We start from the raw sequence: 18,243 nt of genomic DNA, 5'->3' as shown, positions 1-18,243 counted from the left end.
AAAAGTTATCTGCCAGATTTATTTACCTAGAATTTATCATATCTTGCCAATATTGAAAGATCTGAATTAGTTTTCAATTTATTTCTGGGCAGAGTGTAAAGTGCTGCTTTTGACTGAGATTGAAGCCCTTCATGTTCCACACAAACATGACTTCTGATTAACAAAATCTTCTAAGGCCATATTTCTCCATCTTTGGAGGCTATGCAAATGGTTTTTGGAGAGAGGGCCTCTGTGACGGTTCACATTTTGGAATTTGGTATCCAGAGAAGTCTGGTCTGATGACATGACTGTATCATAATCATTCCGGTACCATGCTAAGTCTATCCTGTTTACCCAAACTTTTAATGAACACCGACGGCTTTTAATCTTCATGTGACTCTGTCGGTATTTATTCTGAATGGCGGTTCTAGTTTTGTATTATTAGTTGTCAGGGGCTCAGGAGCAGAGGCACAGGAGAGGGAGGAAATGGAGAGTGAGGGGGAGGAATCCGAAGGGAGCGTAGGCGGTGACAGTGATCAGAGGGATTCCATGAGCCTCTCCAGCGAATCGGAAGATTCACAGAAGGGAGCGCCGATGGCCAGGGGAAGGGGGGTGCCAAAGGGGAAACCCCAGAAGGAAGGGGCCAGCGGGGACTCCCAGAGCAGCAGTTGGAAATCAGGACCAGCTTCCCCACCAGAGCGCAGTGGGGGGGAGGAGTCCCAGGCATCGGGACCAGTGTTTTCACCACCAGCGAGAGGAGATGAGTCAGGATTGGCCACGCCTCCATCGGAGAGCGGGGAAACGGTCAAGAGGAAAGTTACCTGCTGGGCGCGCGCGCCAAGTTCAAATGTACAGGCGAGCGGCACAGCAGGTAGCCCGGATAGGGAGCCAGGTCCTAAAGCCCGCCAGAAGGAGGGGCAAGACTCAGGGGGGTCAGCGTCAGAAGAGTCCAGAAAGGAGGAAACCCCAGGGGGCAGAAGGACCCAGAGGAGGAAAGAACAACGGAAGAGGTGGAGTAAGGCTAGAGTCTTAAACTGGTGTCTAGGAGGCGGAGACTCAGATGGAGCTTCGCCAATCTAAGCTCTAAGACGTAGAGTTGCACACTGCGGTTTGGAAATGGAAACTAATCTTCAATAAAGACTTTTATACGTTATTACTGGCTAGCGTTGGTCCTCTGTGAGCTGGGACCTGGAGGCAACTCTGACATCAGTTTTAGAGTATCTAATTGTTTGATTTTTTTTAGTCACTCTGAGGATAGTTTAATAGTATAAAAATGAACTATACATTTTAAGCAAATAAATAAAATCAGTTTCTCATCCCACTAGTTATTCCCATATGAGTTTAAACTCACAGATGAGTTTAATGATTTCCCTAAGAATAAGCTCTTGGAATTCAAACCCAAATTCCCCCTTTTGGTTTAAGTATAAAAAGCAAATAGTCCCTCATTTGATTCATTTGTAAGCCTAAAGCTATAGATTAGAGCTTGTGCTGCTTGCTGAAACTGCCTATCAGCATCCACTTCCTGCCACCACACCAGCCCATTGCCAGCCACCTCCCTTTCTTTTATACCTTGCTCCATACCTCTCTTCTCCATCTCCTCACAGCTCCCCCAACCCGCTGTCCTTCTACCATTGGTAGAACAAAGCCTTTCTTCCCCTCACCCCATCCACCCTGCAGCTACCACCACACTGCAAAATCCAGGCTTCTTTCTGGTAGGGGCACAGTGACAACATGGAAGGACAAAAGTCTTTATCCTCTTCATTCCCATCCCCACAACAGTGGTGGCAACAACAACAATTACAATAGTGGGAGTGGAGGAAGGTTGCCCTAAACTGCGTGTGTGCGTGCCTGCCTGCTCCACCAGTCTGCTTGCTTGTGCCATCTGCCTGGGCCACCATCCTGCCTTCTTCCCCTTCCCCTGGTCTGGTGACAGTGGCAACAACAGGGAGCATTCTGAAAGCCCCAAGCAGACTGAAACCATGGTTTGATATCCTGCTTTGTTCACCAGAGGGGATTGGAAAGATGTAGGCAAGAATATTTTACAAGCTTGTTCTCTTAATGAAACCATAGTTTCCTGTTGTTACATGTAAACCAGACCATTCAAATTGCAGAGCTAGGGAGTTACATTCAAAAGCTAAATAACTCTAGATGTAATTATTTATGGAACTAAATCAATAAATAAAATCTAAGCAGAGTTGCGTCTTATTGAAATGAATAGAATTTGTGCATATTGTGTGTGTGTGTGTGTGTGTGTGTGTATCATTCCATATTGCTGTAGAGAGAGCTGAAGAGGTGAGAGGTAGTTTGGTTTGCCGGAACAAAAAATGCTGCTCACTTCTGACCTGATTTGGATGCCATTGTTAGAAAATATCCAACTTAGATGGTTTGCTTGGATCACTTTCAGTGCGTTTTGTTGACATGTTGCCCATTATCGGATATTAGTAGACATTTGTGGGACCTGCTACATATATATGAAGTTGGAGTGTACTTCATCAGTTGTACACTGTTCTTGTGACTGTAATTCATTTTGACTGTTTTGAATTTTGAATTATTGTAATTTACCATGGGGTCTGTTTGTGAAGGGTAGACAATAAATAAATAAATAAATAAATAAATAATAAATAAATAAATAAATAAATAAATAAATAAATAAATAAATTTCCAAGATATTTTTGTTAGTTTTTATGTTATACAACTATCTCTATCACACTTTACAACTGCATATTTACACCTATGGAAATATTTATATATTTATAGAAAAAACAACAGTATATTTTCTGTGATTTTGCAGTGTAATATTCTATCTTCAAGTTCCATAAAGTATAAACATGATTTGTTTTTCATAATTGCAGAGATATTCCCAGAATACCTGACAGTACACATGCACAGTTGGAGTCCAGTAAGTTTCATTTTTCTCGATTGGATGCAAGCTGGAAATTGAAAAGATGTTTGTGTTCCTTCTAAATTTTGCCTCTTTGTCTGTATCTGTATAGGTATCACTCTTCTATGTGTCTTATCTATGTTTTCTATCATTCTTCAATAATAAACTATCAGAAGTCAGGAAATCTAATGCTGGGGTTGGCATTCTTTTATAAATTCACTCTTCTCTTTATTAAAAAGGGAAGAACAACCTAGTGGGTAAAAATAGGATTGACGTCAATCCTAACTTCAATTTCCTGCTTTTTTGTTAATGCTGTGTGCTGCAGCCTTATTAAATAAAATGCATTTCATTATGTTCAATATTTAAAATCATTATTTTTATATTTTAGAGAAAATACTACACCATACAAATATTTTAAAGTAATTGAATATTTGGCCTTTATGGATCTTATTAATGTTTTGGTATATGCCAGGTATCAAGAATAGAGCATGCCAACAGCAACGTCGGAGTGACAGCTCAAAACCTTAAGTTTTGGCAGATTCATCTGCGCAGCTGTGTAAGATTGAGATGCTGTTTTCTTCTTCACTTTAGTGTTGGTTGGGGGAATCATCCCAAACAGGGCAGATTCTTCCACACCATTTGGATTGAATTCCCTCCCACTCCAGCCCCGGAAGATAAAGCCCACAATGCTCATTTCGTCCCCCTGACCATCTGGAGGCATGATTGGACTTCCACTTGTACAACATTGGATACAACCCATAATTAATTGTATCAGCCATTAATTTATTGTTGGATGTAAAAACCATAATGATTTTAAGACCCCCTATAGCATCTTCTTACTGGAGAAAAAAAAGCTTGTAACCAAAAATATTTTTTTCAAGATGCAAAATGTTATTTCCTTGACTTACTCTAAAAATAATATAACAAGCAAACAATTTATTTGAGGAGACTTTATCCTGCCAAACCCAAATATTCAGAAACAAGTTCTTGTTTTGCAGCGTTTTTAATATAGGTGATAGCAATTGAGCTGCAGTCCTCAAGATACAGAGCATTTGACTTCGATCCAGTCCCAATGATTCAAGCATATGTTTAAGTTTCCATTAATATAATGGATCTTTAAGTGCTTAGCTTTGGCTAAATTATACCCATTGTTTTGCTCATCGTGTTCATATTTAGAGATTAAATCAAATTTTAAGATTATCTGTTATCTTTTCAACACACTGTGTATTCATGTATTTTTGTTCAAATGATCCTTTTCTTAATGTTTATATAATCAGAATATGTTTAATAAAGTAAAATAAATTTTACTTTCAGGTTCTAGTTCGTTTGAATCTCAAAAAATGGACCGGCCTTCTATTTCAGTCACTTCTCCCATGAGTCCAGGCATGTTGAGGGATGTTCCACAGTTCTTATCTGGACAACTTTCAGTATGTAAACATTTGTTCAGTTTGTTCTTATTTACTTTGTTGCTTGTAATAATGTATTGTTAATGGAAAAATGCCAGGTAACTATATACTGAAGTTGTTACTATCCTTAATTATTTTATTCAGCTATTTCTCAACATGAATTACAGGCAACCCCCATTTACGCAGCGGTTATGTTCCAAGTCATTGTGTGCATTGGTGGAGCATGCATAAGGCCACCCCACCCTGTTTTGTTCCTGGCCCTGTTCCACCCTCTTCTGGTGCTGAACATGGTGCACAGTTGTGCATGCATCAAATATATGCAAAATCGGAGTTGCCTGTAATTACAATCTCCTCCTGTATTCAGGATATTTATATCTAATATTTTCTGTTTGTAGAATTATATTTTTCATTTCCATATGTAAATCATGAATGTGCACAGTTGGCTACAGCTATTCACAATCTGTTGGCTACAGATTCTATAAAACATATTCAAGGAAAATGTAGAGTCCCATGTAAGGGCCTGAAAAATTATTCATGTCTTCAATAATTTGAAAGAACTGAAGCACAAGCTTCCGCAGCCCTTTCCTGAGCTAGTCTGAGAATCTCGCCACTAGTTCTTGATCATATTCATTCTACTAATTATCACTGTGGCACAAGATTTCACACAGAGAACAAAGCATTTTGGCGATTGTGAACCTATTCTTTTTCCTTGGAAGCGCGAAAATGATTTTCAAAAGTGTGTGACATTTGAAATCTACACCAGTGCTTCCAGTAAAACAGTTCATAATATTAATGAGTGATATTAGTTTGAAAAGTGTGAGCATGATGATCAGCAATTTCGGAAGTGCTGATGTTTAACTGGTAGCAGGTAGAGAATGAATACAGAATGTATTTATGTCAAGAGAAGACACAAAATATAGGGAAATTGGAAGGCAATTTCTTTGGCAGCAGGATGTGCAGTCCACCGGGAACTTGTTCTGACAAAGAACATTGGGATTTGCTGAAGAATGGGAAACTTTGGCAGGGACTGAGATTTTCTTGTTCAATAATAATAATAGTAATAATTTCCCATGTGTTTTCCCACATTGCTTATATTGAAACCACTAGAGTTTTACTGTGACAGAACGAGAACAAGGACTCTGATTCTCTTGGAACTAGCTTGTAGTAGCATAGCTTACTTTTCCCTTTGGTCTGACATGATGGATTATAGTCCTCAATAGACATAGGAATCAGATTGTAAAAGCTTGAACAATACCTAATTCTCTGGAGGGAGAAGCTGCACTTACTCACCCTACATTAGGAAACAGTAGACTGTTGTTCACATCCATTTTATCCCCTGGTGTAGACAAATCTGCAAATGTTTGTTTCTCTTGATTTCTCATTTTTCAGTCTTAAATTCAAGTCTCTCTGCAGCAATTTGTTATCATTGATTTTTTAAAACCCTCATGAAAATTTGGCAGCATCTTAGTGTGATTTTCTCCTGTACACACATTTTTTATGCAGTTTTGGCTAATAAATAGATTTTTAAAGGAACTTCCCCCCAAATAATGCATTTTTGATTATTTTAACTAATGTATCCATGTTCTGCACACCTTTACCTAACATATGTGTTTTTGTACATGTTGGCTAGAGAAGTACAATACAAATTTTGGAAAAGTTCAGATTTTGAAGGATAGTTGTATTTCAATTCCCAAAATGGGTGAGTTATGGGTATTTGAGTGCACACATGTGTTTTTTCGCAAGGAAAATAATGGATGAAGGGTGTGTAGAAGTCATGCTGTTTTGCATAGTTTCTCTCACTAGTGATCCTCCTTCTCTTGCTTATCAGTGTTGGGTGCCTTGTCTTTTCAGTACTGTTTGCAAAAAGTAGGGCTGAGGTTCCTTGTTGGCGTTTATCTCTAAATTATTTTGATACTGTCAGGGGTTCAGAAGGAGAGACACAGGAGGGGGAGCAAATGGAGAGTGAGGAGGAGGAGTACGAGGGGGGCGCAGGCAGTGACAGTGGCCAGAGTTATTCCACAAGCCTCTCTAGCGAATCGGAGGACTCACAGAAGGGAGCGCCGGTGGCCAGAGCAAGGGAGATTCCAAGGGAGAAACCTCAAGAGGGAGGGGCCAGCGGGGAGTCCCTGAGCAGCAGCTGGAGATCAGGACCAGCGTCTCCACCAGAGCGCAGTGGGGAGGGGGAGTCCCAGGAGTCGGGACCAGTGTCTTCACCACCAGAGGGAGGAGAGGAGTCAGGTTTGGCAACACCCACATCAGGAAGCGGGGAAACGGTCAGAAGGAAAGTCACCGGCTGGGCGCGCGCGCCAAGTTCAAATGTACAGGAGCGCGGCACAGCGGGGAGCCCGGGAAGGGAGCCAGGTCCTAAAGCCCGCCGGAGGGAGGGGCAAGACTCAGGAGGCTCCGCGTCAGAGGAGTCCAGGAAGGAGGGAACCCCAGAGGGCAGAAGGACCCAACGCAGGAAAGAGCAGCGCAAGAGGTGGAGCCGGGCTAGAATCTTAAACTGGTGTGGGTGGAGCAGTGAGTCAGAGGGGACTTAGCCGGTCTAGCGTTAAGACGTGGGTCTGCGCGCCCAGAGCTTGGAAATGGAAACTAAACTTCAATAAAGACTTTTGTATATAATATCCACTGGGCGTTGGTCCTCTGTGAGCTGGGACCTAGCGGCAGTCCTGACAGATACGTTTAGTACCTGTTAACTATAAGCGTGATTCATCTACAATATATGTTTTGTCTGGCTGCTGACCTCTTGTTAAAGTGATCCCATTTTTGTACAATGTGTTCCATCACTAGGTTTTCCCTTCTGTGCTTATAATTTTCTAAACATGGAAAATTTAATATAACACTAGTCCATGCTTCTTGATATGTGTACTGTGTTCCCTAGTTGGAGGGTGATCAGCTGGTGTGCCATGACTTGCTGCTGATTTACTTAAAATCCTATTTCCCCATTGTGACTTTGAGGACAGTGGGAGAGGAGGTAGGAAAGTCATCTGGGCCTTCACACTGACTTTAGTGTGAGTGTTTTGTATCACCTTTTCTGCAGGTATAACATCCTGTCATTGCTGGGGCTTGCTGGGGCTTGCACCAGACCTTCACCTGAGCATAGTATCTGGACTAAATTTTGCTATTCCTCCATCATTCCCCCAATTCCACTGAGATTTTGCCCTGGTTCTGGCAATGTTCCTTCAGTGCAAGACAGGGATGAGGAACCTTCCATTCACAGGCCTGACTAGGTGTAGCAGGAATCCTAATTTGGCCTGTGAGATCATTCTCTCTCCCCCACAGCCACACGCATCTACCCTGTTATGTCATCCTGTGTGACATCAGGTGGGAGTCAGGTAAAAGTGTGGACTGCACTTTGCCTGCACAGCATTTCTAAGCTGTTTCAGTAGCATTTTTGTCACCTGATGTGATTATGATGTCAGGTGATGGGTGATGGCCATGCACTCCTGGCAGACTTGGCCTGTGGGGCTTGTGGTGATACGATCTTGGCCTGCTGGGTTGAAAAAGTTCCCTACCCCTGTTACAGGGGTTCCACTACTACAGTACCATCTGTCACTACAGCCAATGTTAATTTGCTATGTTGTTGTATCTTTTGGGCTACCAGTGCAAGAGCATTTCATAGTGAAAGTATCCCACCCATTAGGCAGTGTAGTGATTTTCAGGTGTCCCTAACACTTTTTCTTCAAACAGCCATTAATTTGGTCACTAAAGACCAAACTTGATGTGTGTTTTTAAGTTTCTCTTAGCACGTGTGTCCCACAAATTGTCTTTAATTCACTATAATCCACCTGACAGAATATATTTTTGGAAAGATAAAAAGTGTATGTTCCAACCAGCTTTATTTAAACACTTCTAAGACCTATTTATTTCATCAGGAGAAATTGAAACAAATGCATAATACTTCCAATACTTAGTTTTGGCTGATCATGCCCTATGTTTTATAAAGACTAGCCCTTTCAAGAAGAAAGTTAAAAATCCAGGAGGATTTTTTTCTGCAATATCTATTTGAAATGAGCTGAAGTGGTATAAAATCATTAACGTGACTGAGTTTTATATGGAATCTACAGCATTTCAGAGCAAGTCCAGATTCTGCATGGCATCATCATGAAGCCAAATCAGAGTGAGTGCAGGAACAGAAGGTAGTGATTCCTACCCTCATTCTGATGTCTTATGACAGAAATATTGAATAAAACAACACCCAGCGGAGCAAAATATAACTTCTGCCAGGATCCAACAATGGAAAGAGTAACCTCTGCTGTTAGGACCATATGAACAGGCAACAGGGGTAGCAAAAAAATGCATTGCGAGCAGTTTTGTAAAACCTTTCATTCCTCCCAAGTCCCTGTTCTATACCAAAGAATATTCTAAAGTGCCTTTGGCGCGCCTCTAGCTTACACTGAATAAAACCTATTAGAATCAGTTTTTATTCTGGGGAAGTGGCCTTACTGATACTGTTGGTTTGTCTTCTGCAGTAGGTTTGGGTGCACCGCAGACTGAAATTAGTTGTGGCCTTGGTCTAGGATTTTTGCCCTGATGTTGATGTTGTCCACTCGGACTTTTTGATACCTTTTAACAGTGTTGATATTGAAATATCAACATGTTGATGTCGAGACCTGCCAAGTGGTTTTCATTAAATGATTAGTTCGAGTCGGCCCTAGCAGAAATGTCTCAAAAGGTTGCAGGGGGTGGTTGCAGAGGAATTTGCCGTATGAAGTACTGCAGGAGTCCATCTTGCTCATCCTACTGTTCAGCTGGGGAAATCTTGCATAATATGGAAGTGGAGTCAATATTTAGATGACTCACAACTCTGCATTCTTTTTCATCTGACCCATATGCTGCAGTTGTATTCAGGAACCACAAATGAACTGTGCACTGTTCCCTTGAGTACAAGTGAGTCACTGGATTCCCTCTTCCTTCCTTGTGGTTCAGGCAAAAACTTGCTGTAGGCCATCATTAAGAACCTTGCAAGGGAGATGTATAAACAAAGTTTTAAATAACTGTAACAGTTAAATTACCAACACGTGTGGAACAATTCTGTTATGAAGGCTCAACCTGAAAACACAGATGGTGGATAGACAATCTTTTAGCTCCAAGTGGTTCTTTGACACATATGCTGTTCATCTATAATGACTGACATAAAAAGTGGTGAAAACAACTTTGTCACCCATTGGCAGCCATCAAAAATCTGAAGAATAAGGGGCGGCCGAAGGGGGGTGGGTGTTCATGTAGATAAGCTTAATAGAAACTAAAGCCAGAAACACAGGAATGATAGAAATACTCATATTTTGATTTCTTATTATCTGGGCTTGTATTATTGCTTTGCATACTCTTGGATTTCTCATGATACTTGAAACTACAATATTGGCAAAGGGTCTTTTCACTAATTTAGTCTGATAAGGCAGCTTTCTGTAACCTTGGGGATTAGACTGTTGTTCCACTTGGCACTGACTTTTAAAACTGTTCAGAAATTGTAGTGAACACAGTATGTGATGACTTCCTAACTGTGAAGTGCTTATCTGGAAGCACATTACTGTAGTCTCCTGGAAGAAATGTACACCTCTGGTTTTGTTTTTAAAAGCTGACATTGCTTCAGCTATATACACACTTAATAGAGCAATTCTGCGCTCTGTTCTACTGTCATAACCTCCTAAAACTGAGCCAATTCTGTACTATTGTGTGAGATCCTGTCCGTAATTGTGGAATTTCTTCCTGACATTTTTCAAAAGGCAAACCTTCAGTGACCAGAATTAATCTCGAGATGCTGGTGTTGTGGTGATGATTATTGTGGTTTGAAGGGATTATATTGTTTAATTAGTTGATTAGATTCAAATACTTATTCTTACATATTTATTTATTTATTTATTGAATGCATTGGCTCATTTTGAATCTTTGTAGAAGTGTGAGGAAAAATAATCAGTAAAGAAGAAAATATTCATAATGAATTAAAATTATATAACTGCTCTGTAATGTCAGAAGAGCTACTAGCAATGTACTGATCTCCAAGAAACGAACAGAAATGTATTGTTGGTTTGCTAGCATAAGCAATAGTTATGAAAAATATTCGCCTTATCATGAAGTCAAAAAGAATTCAGATGGGGCTCTGATTAGGACTAGAGCTAATCCTATTCAGAATACTTTTGTACAGTTTATTTACCAGCGTATGCATTTTACAACAAAATGTAAAATCCATTTGGTCATGTATTTTATTATTTACTTCACAACATTTATGCACTCTTGACTGTAATGAAACTTTAAACCATTTCAAAGCATGTTTGTTTCTCTGTTGGTACAACTAAATTACTTTGGGGTTTATCCATACACACAGGCTATGTAAATAGACTAACATTCCTCAAATATACTCAATATAAACTGATTCTTCTTTTTGATGTTGATATAGCACATTTTGAAGGACAACTAATTAGCAAGTGTAGCAAAACAACCTTTATTAGTGAGATCTGCAATGTATCTTGAGTGTTGTGAACCGCCCTGTGATCTTCAGATAAAGTGCGGTATACAAATTTAAATAGTAACCATCATCATCTGCATCCAAGAAAGAACCTTAAATTGAAACCAGTTTTTCTGGTCAGGCAGAGGGCAAAAGGAGATGAATTAAGAAGCATTTAATTGAGTTAGAAGTACAGTCCTGATATTATTTTGGGAATAAGGATGCTTACCATGAAAAAGGCAGCAAGTCACAGGCTGCTCCGAAAGAAGCCCTCCCTTGGAGTTCAAGGACCAGAACCACTATGAGCCAGTTGATAGGTGCACATTGACTTGGAAATGTGTGGAATTTTCTCCTTGCAGACAGATTATCTGCACACTCTTCAGGGACCCAGTGAATGAGCATAATTGCTGATTCTTCACATTAACCACCCAGCTTACATTCTATTCCCCATAATATATGCACTTTGTATTGCTTTTTACACTTTTCTTATAGGACATTCTAGGAATTTTGGAAATTGAAGAGCAAAATAGAAATGCTTTAAGTAAAATAAAACATTTCCCAGCTGTACTGACCCACAACATTTTACCGGGAGATGCTAGGGCAATTTTGCCTGTGAAATATGCAACCATTGACCCCCCACTGCCCCCACTTGTGGTTGAGCAGCTAAATATTGGCTTGGCTGCCTCCCAATGCTGTGGATGGGAAGTGGGGAAACTGCTACGACAGCAGAGGGGTCCATTCTTTTGACATAACACATTGAGGCTCACATGCTCCTGGTATCCTTTGGTCAACTGTAAACAAAATGGCCAGCTGTTGCTCAGGTGAGAAGCAAATGAAAGTAAGGATGTGGTGTTAGAGGTCATACACCAGAACATTGCCACACAGGTGACAAACTGCCCATTAAAATGGGCTAGCTATACCAGCAATGACTGTGGGTGTATAACAGGTTGTTTTTAGTCATTAGATTTTGTATCAGATGGGTAAATCTGGATTTAACCAATAAAAAGTACAGACTGGCATTTCGAGCATGATAATGTTGTGTGGATGGTGCAAAAAAGTGTGCATGAGTAGCACTGATTCTGCTGTAAATTCGCCTGGAAGCACCCCAACAGTGCTTGCTTTTCTGTTTCTCCCCACAATGCTTACTCAACTTGTAAACTTTATTTTAAAAGAAAATTTAAATATTGTTATGCTCTCTCCTATGAAATGCAGCATATTTTTGAAGAGTATATATTCACAGCTGTATTTACCACTATTGTATGATTTTCTTTTCAACCAGATATCTATATTGCCACTTCCCACTTTAGCATTGGTTTATTTTTAAGCTCAAGATGCAGGGAAACCCTGGTTTTAAAATCCATGCAATCTGTGGTTGCTCAGTGCTAGAGAAAATGCATTCTGTATAATCTCAGGAGTAGTCTTATGTTACTTCTTCAGACATTGAAAATCTTAACATTAGCTGTGCTTTGCCCCTAATTATGATAAGCTTGGAGTAGTATAGCTTTATTTTAGAAATGCTAAGTGCTTACAACAAACACAGTCCCCCCCATTACCATTGACTGAAACCATAAAGAAAAACGTTGATGAGAAATGATGAAATATATGGTCTTAGATCTGCTAATGAATTGCATCTATGTCTCTGATACATCATTTTATACTGGTTATTATGGGCAGATTCACCTAACGAGTCCTGTACAAGAGCTTCTACTTGTGTAAGAGGGCTTCCCCTCATTCCGCCCTCCTGTGGCCCCTGAAATTGCCTTGGGGGGTTGAGATAACCCCGAGAACAGCATCGGGGGGGAGGGGGGGGTCATTATGTCTGGCAAGCAGATATGCTGGGGCAGGTGGAATGTTTGTAATTGTGGCATGTTGAATTCCACTCAGTTTTTCTTATAGTGCGATCCTGAGCATGTCTACTCAGAACTAAGTCCCATTGGTCCAATGGGAATTACTCCCAGATGAGTGTGTATAGGATTGTAACCTTAGTTTTTTATACCTTAAGTTAATGGTGGGGAACCTGTGATCCACCAGATGTTGTTGTATCCCTGACTGCTAGCTATGCTGCCAGTGGCTGATGAGAGTCCAACAACATCTGGAGGGAACACAGGTTCCCACCACTGTCTTAACTTATTATAACCGACATTGCACACAGACAAATGTCTCCCTCTTCTAAATAAGGCAGCTTTTAATGCAAGCCACTCACTATGTGAAGCAGGTTGTGTTATTTCTTATTCAGTTGAAAGTATGATTGGTGGAGGATCATACATGAATTTTAGTTTTTTAATAATGCAATTGCAGATTTTATTTATGCACTGCATATTTAACAGTTCTCATTAGATAAACTTGTTCGTGGTGTAAAGCAGTGTTTTATTAAAGTTGTGTGTCCTTGTTTTACTTTTGGTCTTTTAGTTTCCAGCGTGTTGTCTTTTTGGTTTTGTTTTATTGCTTTTTCTTTAATTTTGCTTACCAGAGCCAAAGCCTTAGTAGAAGAACAGCGCCTTTTGTTCCTAGGGTTCAGGTAAAGGCTTCATCTGCCTGACAGAAACTAAAGTTGTGTTCCCCTCTCCTACGTTTTGTTTGACTTGGAAAATGCATAGTAGGGAAATGTCACAGTTTGATCCATTTTCCCATTTTAATTTTAATGTGTTGCTTCAAGCCATATTAACAAATTTCATATTGTCTTGTGAGCAGCTTGAAACTGCATGGTGATTAGAATACTGTACTAAACTAAAATTTAAAGAGACAACTAGTTTTTAGTTTTACTTTTTTTCTATATCTAATTAAACAAGCACAGATTTCAGCAATGATAATAACTGTGTGTTACATAAATTACATACCTTGAACTAGAATTAGTTGATCTTATGCTTTGGATGTTTGGCCTCATTGTATCAAGTTTGGTGTCTCTTTAAATCACACATTTTCATTACAAAATTTCCTTTTTTGCATTTTCCAAATGACAGTAGTTCCCTGAGCAGAAGACGGGCAAATAAATTTGTACCTTGTCTAAGGAATGTGTACCTTGCTTGCATTTTGACACATTAGTTGAAATATTAAAACCAATAATGATTACAAAATAATTTCCCATTACTACTAGGGATGACTATATTCTGATCTTATTTGGGTACAAGTTGTTTGCCTTTTTTCATTAGGAATCCCTTAAGGTACTGTAGATTAACCCAACTGTAGGTTGTAAGAATGTCATAATGCTTATCTTGCTTTGCTGCATGCTTACCATTTTATTTATATTTTTGTATAGAGAACATTACCTGCTTTTGTTATAAAATATTTTTGTGTAAATGCTCATCATTTGTATAAATGCTGTATAAGCTTATTCTTTTCATGCTATTTCACTGCTTAAGAAAATATAAAAATTGAAAGTTCAGAGTTACATGAATTATAGTTTTTGTTATTGTTTAGAAAGGAAAGCACTTATTATTTTAAAAGATAACCACATGAAACAGGCCACAGAGAACTTAATGGGAGACAGAGAGTCAAGTCTACATGCAAATCCTAATGCGTTCTCAATTCTTTGGCTAGCATTAAGCCTCATAACATTCTCAGAATTTATTATGTCACTAAAATGCAAAATTATTATTTCAGAATAAAAATAAGGGCATGTTTTTGCAAACATTTTCATAACAGAATTTTTGTTAATTTGTGCTGGGTGGACAGTATGGGGGAATGCTAAGATGTATCTTAATCAAGATGTATTCAGACAACTGTTCCAGTTCAGCTCCTGCAAGCTCCTGCTCCCTAACTAAAATCCCGATCGAAGGAAAAGAATCTTAAAAAATAATGGGTGATATCTAGTGTTGCATGAATAGACTTCCACTTGCTCAACGGCACTCCCCCTCCCTTTCCTCCAACTGCACCCCTCACCTAAAAAATCTACTCCAGAGAATTGAGACAAACCCTGAAGCAGATTTTGTTAGCAAGGAGAGGAAGTCCCATTGTGTAATGCAAAGTTATCTAGCCAGTATTGACAATATCGTTCAAATCAGACTACATCTCAGCAGTATGGATATCCTATCTGCATTGAAATAGAAATCAAGAAACCAATATAGCATTTTCTTGATTTTCTACAAATGTAAACGCTCTTAGTCGATTATAACTTCCTAAAATTATTGCTACATTTAAAGGTATATCTAAATGAATTAGCATTGTTTTGAGTAAATACGAAATGGCATGGCCCTGACAAGCTGGCCAGTCTTTCTTTGCAAAGAGTGTGGGCCACAGCTCAGCACTATGGAGAAAGTTCCTGCTTCCATCAAAACGAAGCAAATGGCAAATGACATGTGAGAATAATAATCATAGATCACCAGATGATAGTCTCAGTCTTAAATACCTCCGTTCTGTCATCTCCCCATTCTATTGGTTAGTTTTTTTCAGGAATTGTAAGCTATTCCAAATCTAGGAGATGAATTTGTTTTATAAAGATTGAAATAAAAAAGGCTGAGTGAATGCCATATTACCTTTAAGTACAGTGCAGAGTTGAAGTAGTAAGTTGGTTGCCATATACTTGCATGTAGAAGACTTCTGTAAACTGAATGTAAAATGCCTTAACAGGTCAATTACTGTAATGTGAACAGGTCTGTAGTGTACACAACTTTATTTCATGGTCTTTCTACATATACTAATCAAAATCTGAAGTAGTCTTTCATGAATTCATATTGCATATAAAAATGTTAGGATATCTGTTGCTCCACACATGCACATCTACAGCATATACATAACAAAAGTAAACAATTTTGCATATTTTTACATATGTAATGTAGTGCTAAACAGATTATACATACAAAATAAATTTCATCACATTTATCATTTTGGGCCTTAAGGCTACAAATTAGAATGCCATGAACTTACCTATACTGTAATAGTAAAACAGATACAGTGGAAGTCTAAAAGTTACATTTGCTTTTAAGGATAACTGTATTATGAAAGAAGTAGATTGACTAATTTATAATTTCTCTTTACAGATAAAACTGTGGTATGACAAGGTTGGTCACCAGTTGATAGTCACAATATTGGGTGCAAAGGATCTTCCTTCAAGGGAAGATGGGAGGCCGAGGAATCCCTATGTTAAGATTTACTTTCTTCCTGACAGAAGGTAGGATGAAAAAAAAAGGCTTAACTACTTTAAATTACATTTCTGTGAAAAAATAGTAATGTTTGGTAACTAGTATTGATCATAATATCTCAGTTACTGTATTTTTGTCAGAGAAGAAATCCCAGACAAGGAGCACACCTGATCAAATATCTGAGGAAGTTGTAAGGGTTAGCTTCTTTGCAGGGAAAAATAAATGATGATCTTATTAATGATGGTCAATAAATTTTGAAACTTTTAAGCAGGAGAAGATAAATAATAATACACAGAATGATGTGCCTATTCAGATTACCATTGTTTATCTAAGTCATAATAACTATGCTTTTCTCAGACATTTGAGAAAGGAATGTTGACTGTGGTGGTAGCTTGCAGTAATCCTGGTTAACCCAATAAACAATCTTATATATTTCCATAACCCTTAATGAGAATTTGTGAGTGGATGTTGAGAGTTACAGAGATATTTTACAGGGTCTTTAGTGGCAGAAAAATATGATGATTCAGAAAAAACCCCTCGCTGTCCTACAGGCTTTCTAGATTGGTAAAGGCTGCACATGCACACTGCCCTCCTAGTGGAGTTAGAAATGTGAGTGGCAGAATGAATGCAAGTGGCCTACTGCTTGTTTTTCTTCAGCAAGCACAAGACCATGTCTGCTATCTGACCTTGAAGTCATCGAAGAAGTTTGAGCAGATGGAATGCTTGATGATCTTTGTTATGGGTCCAGAGCTGAAGCAGTGGGGAGAAAGTGGAGTCCCTTTGGCCTTGAACCCGCTGCAAGAGTCCGAACACCTTGGATTTGGCAGTGCTTTTTGCTAAAGCCCAAGAGAAACTTGATCAAGAGAAATAAATTGTGGCAGGAGGGGGAGAGATGCCAAATCTTAGTAATTCCCTATTTATATAACCATCAGTTGATCAACCTCTTTATTATGGTCAGTGATCAGTAAAAAAATAACTTTGTATAACTGCATTAACTGTAGTAGGGTTTAATCTAACCAGCCCTGCCACTGAAAGCCCTGTGTAAGAACTTCTGCTTGTTCAGTAGGGTTTTCCCCACCTGTCTTCTCCCCACATGCCCTGAAATTGTATCTGGAGAGAGTCAGAATGACCCCTTGAACAGCATGCGGTGTGGGAGGAGAGGGAGAATCATTCTAATGGCTAAGCAGAGATATTTGTGCAAATGGAAAAAATGGAAGAGCACAGGGTCACTTAGATGTTTTCCTGCTTTGCTTTGCTTTGCATGTGATTTCAGTTTTTTAGAACTATCCATATTTCTCGGAACATGCAATTTTCAACCAACTATGAATTCTTATAACTATCCAAATTAGGCATTTTAAACATGAGACAAAATTATGACATTTTGTTTTTGAATCTTGTGGTAATTTTGATACTAGTTTGCAATATGCTGTCGGTGTTCATATAACCCCCCTCCAAAATATATTTTAAAAGTGGGCTAGTTAAAAGGCACTGCTATGATATCTTTATCAGAAAGCATTTTTTCCAAGCAATTTACCATCTGTAGGTGTATCATATATGTATACTATGTATGTATAGAAGAAATGCAGTTTGTTTATTATTAATTATTAAGACAGTGCCAGAATGTACATACTTTGAAATTATAGTGCAGCATATTTCCTTTTTATAATTTTCACAGTTGTTGCTTTTCTTTTAAGGCAAATAGTGTAGATGTTTTCCTTTAATTACTCTGGGTGTTTCCTTTCAAGTTCAAAAGTAAAAGTAGCTTGTTCTATTGAATTTGTTTTCTTCTAACAGTGAAGCAGTCTCTCCCCTGCCTCCCCCACCCCCGAATAAGCTTAGTAGGCAAAAATAAATCTCTTTTATATGGAAAAATAACCTGCTAGAAATAAAGTGCAATTAAACAACTCAAGCATTTAATTAGGTGAGGCTGTGAAGTTCTGACTAAACAAATTATACAGGAGAAACTTGTCCAATATAACCTAGTTCAATTCTCCAAAGTAAACAAATCTTTAGTGTCTAAAATAAAGTCATTAAGGCTACATTAAAAAATCCACATATTCCAAAGGAGTTTAGTGATAATAAGAGAGCTACTCTGAAGTAAGTTGTTTGATTCTGTTATTGGGTAAGATCCAGAGAGCCAGTTCTTTTATCAACTTAGATTAAGTTGTGCCAGTGATAATAAACCTTGTCTTGAGCTGCTGTTTTAAAAATAAACTTAGCAGAAGTTTATACATAGGTGTATTAGCAATTTCAGTAGGGAAGAACCATGTTCATCTCTTACAATAATACTAAAAGAGTGTTCTGTGGCTCCTTAAAGACTAACTGCATTTTATGTGGACTTACGCATGAAAGTTTACTCTGCAATAATGTTGTAAGCCACTTTGGGCACAGTTCTGTGGAAAATTACCCTACAAATAAAGAGATAAAGATGAGCATGTTCATTGTGTAAACAAC

General features: G+C 38.7%; 1 protein-coding gene across 29 annotated transcripts in view; it reads left to right on the top strand.

The window, feature by feature from the left end:
- RIMS2 (regulating synaptic membrane exocytosis 2) overlaps nt 1-18,243 on the top strand; it is a 348,435-nt gene that overhangs the window by 180,644 nt on the left and 149,548 nt on the right. For 19 of the 29 annotated variants that reach the window (XM_083748880.1, XM_083748877.1, XM_083748876.1 and 16 more), the window contains 3 exons: nt 2,832-2,878; nt 4,175-4,287; nt 15,688-15,818. In XM_083748880.1, coding sequence (XP_083605006.1) covers nt 2,832-2,878; nt 4,175-4,287; nt 15,688-15,818 — 291 coding nt within the window. Of the gene's footprint in view, nt 1-2,831; nt 2,879-4,174; nt 4,288-13,181; nt 13,230-15,687; nt 15,819-18,243 lie in introns of all 29 variants that reach the window. The other 10 variants (XM_083748886.1, XM_083748893.1, XM_083748874.1 and 7 more) reach the window with 1 other exon arrangement.

This window comes from Podarcis gaigeae (assembly GCF_964106915.1).
Source record: "Podarcis gaigeae genome assembly, chromosome: 7".
NCBI lineage: Eukaryota > Metazoa > Chordata > Lepidosauria > Squamata > Lacertidae > Podarcis > Podarcis gaigeae.
The sequence above is the reverse complement of the archived record's forward strand: the minus strand, read 5'-3'. Positions and strand labels throughout refer to the sequence as shown.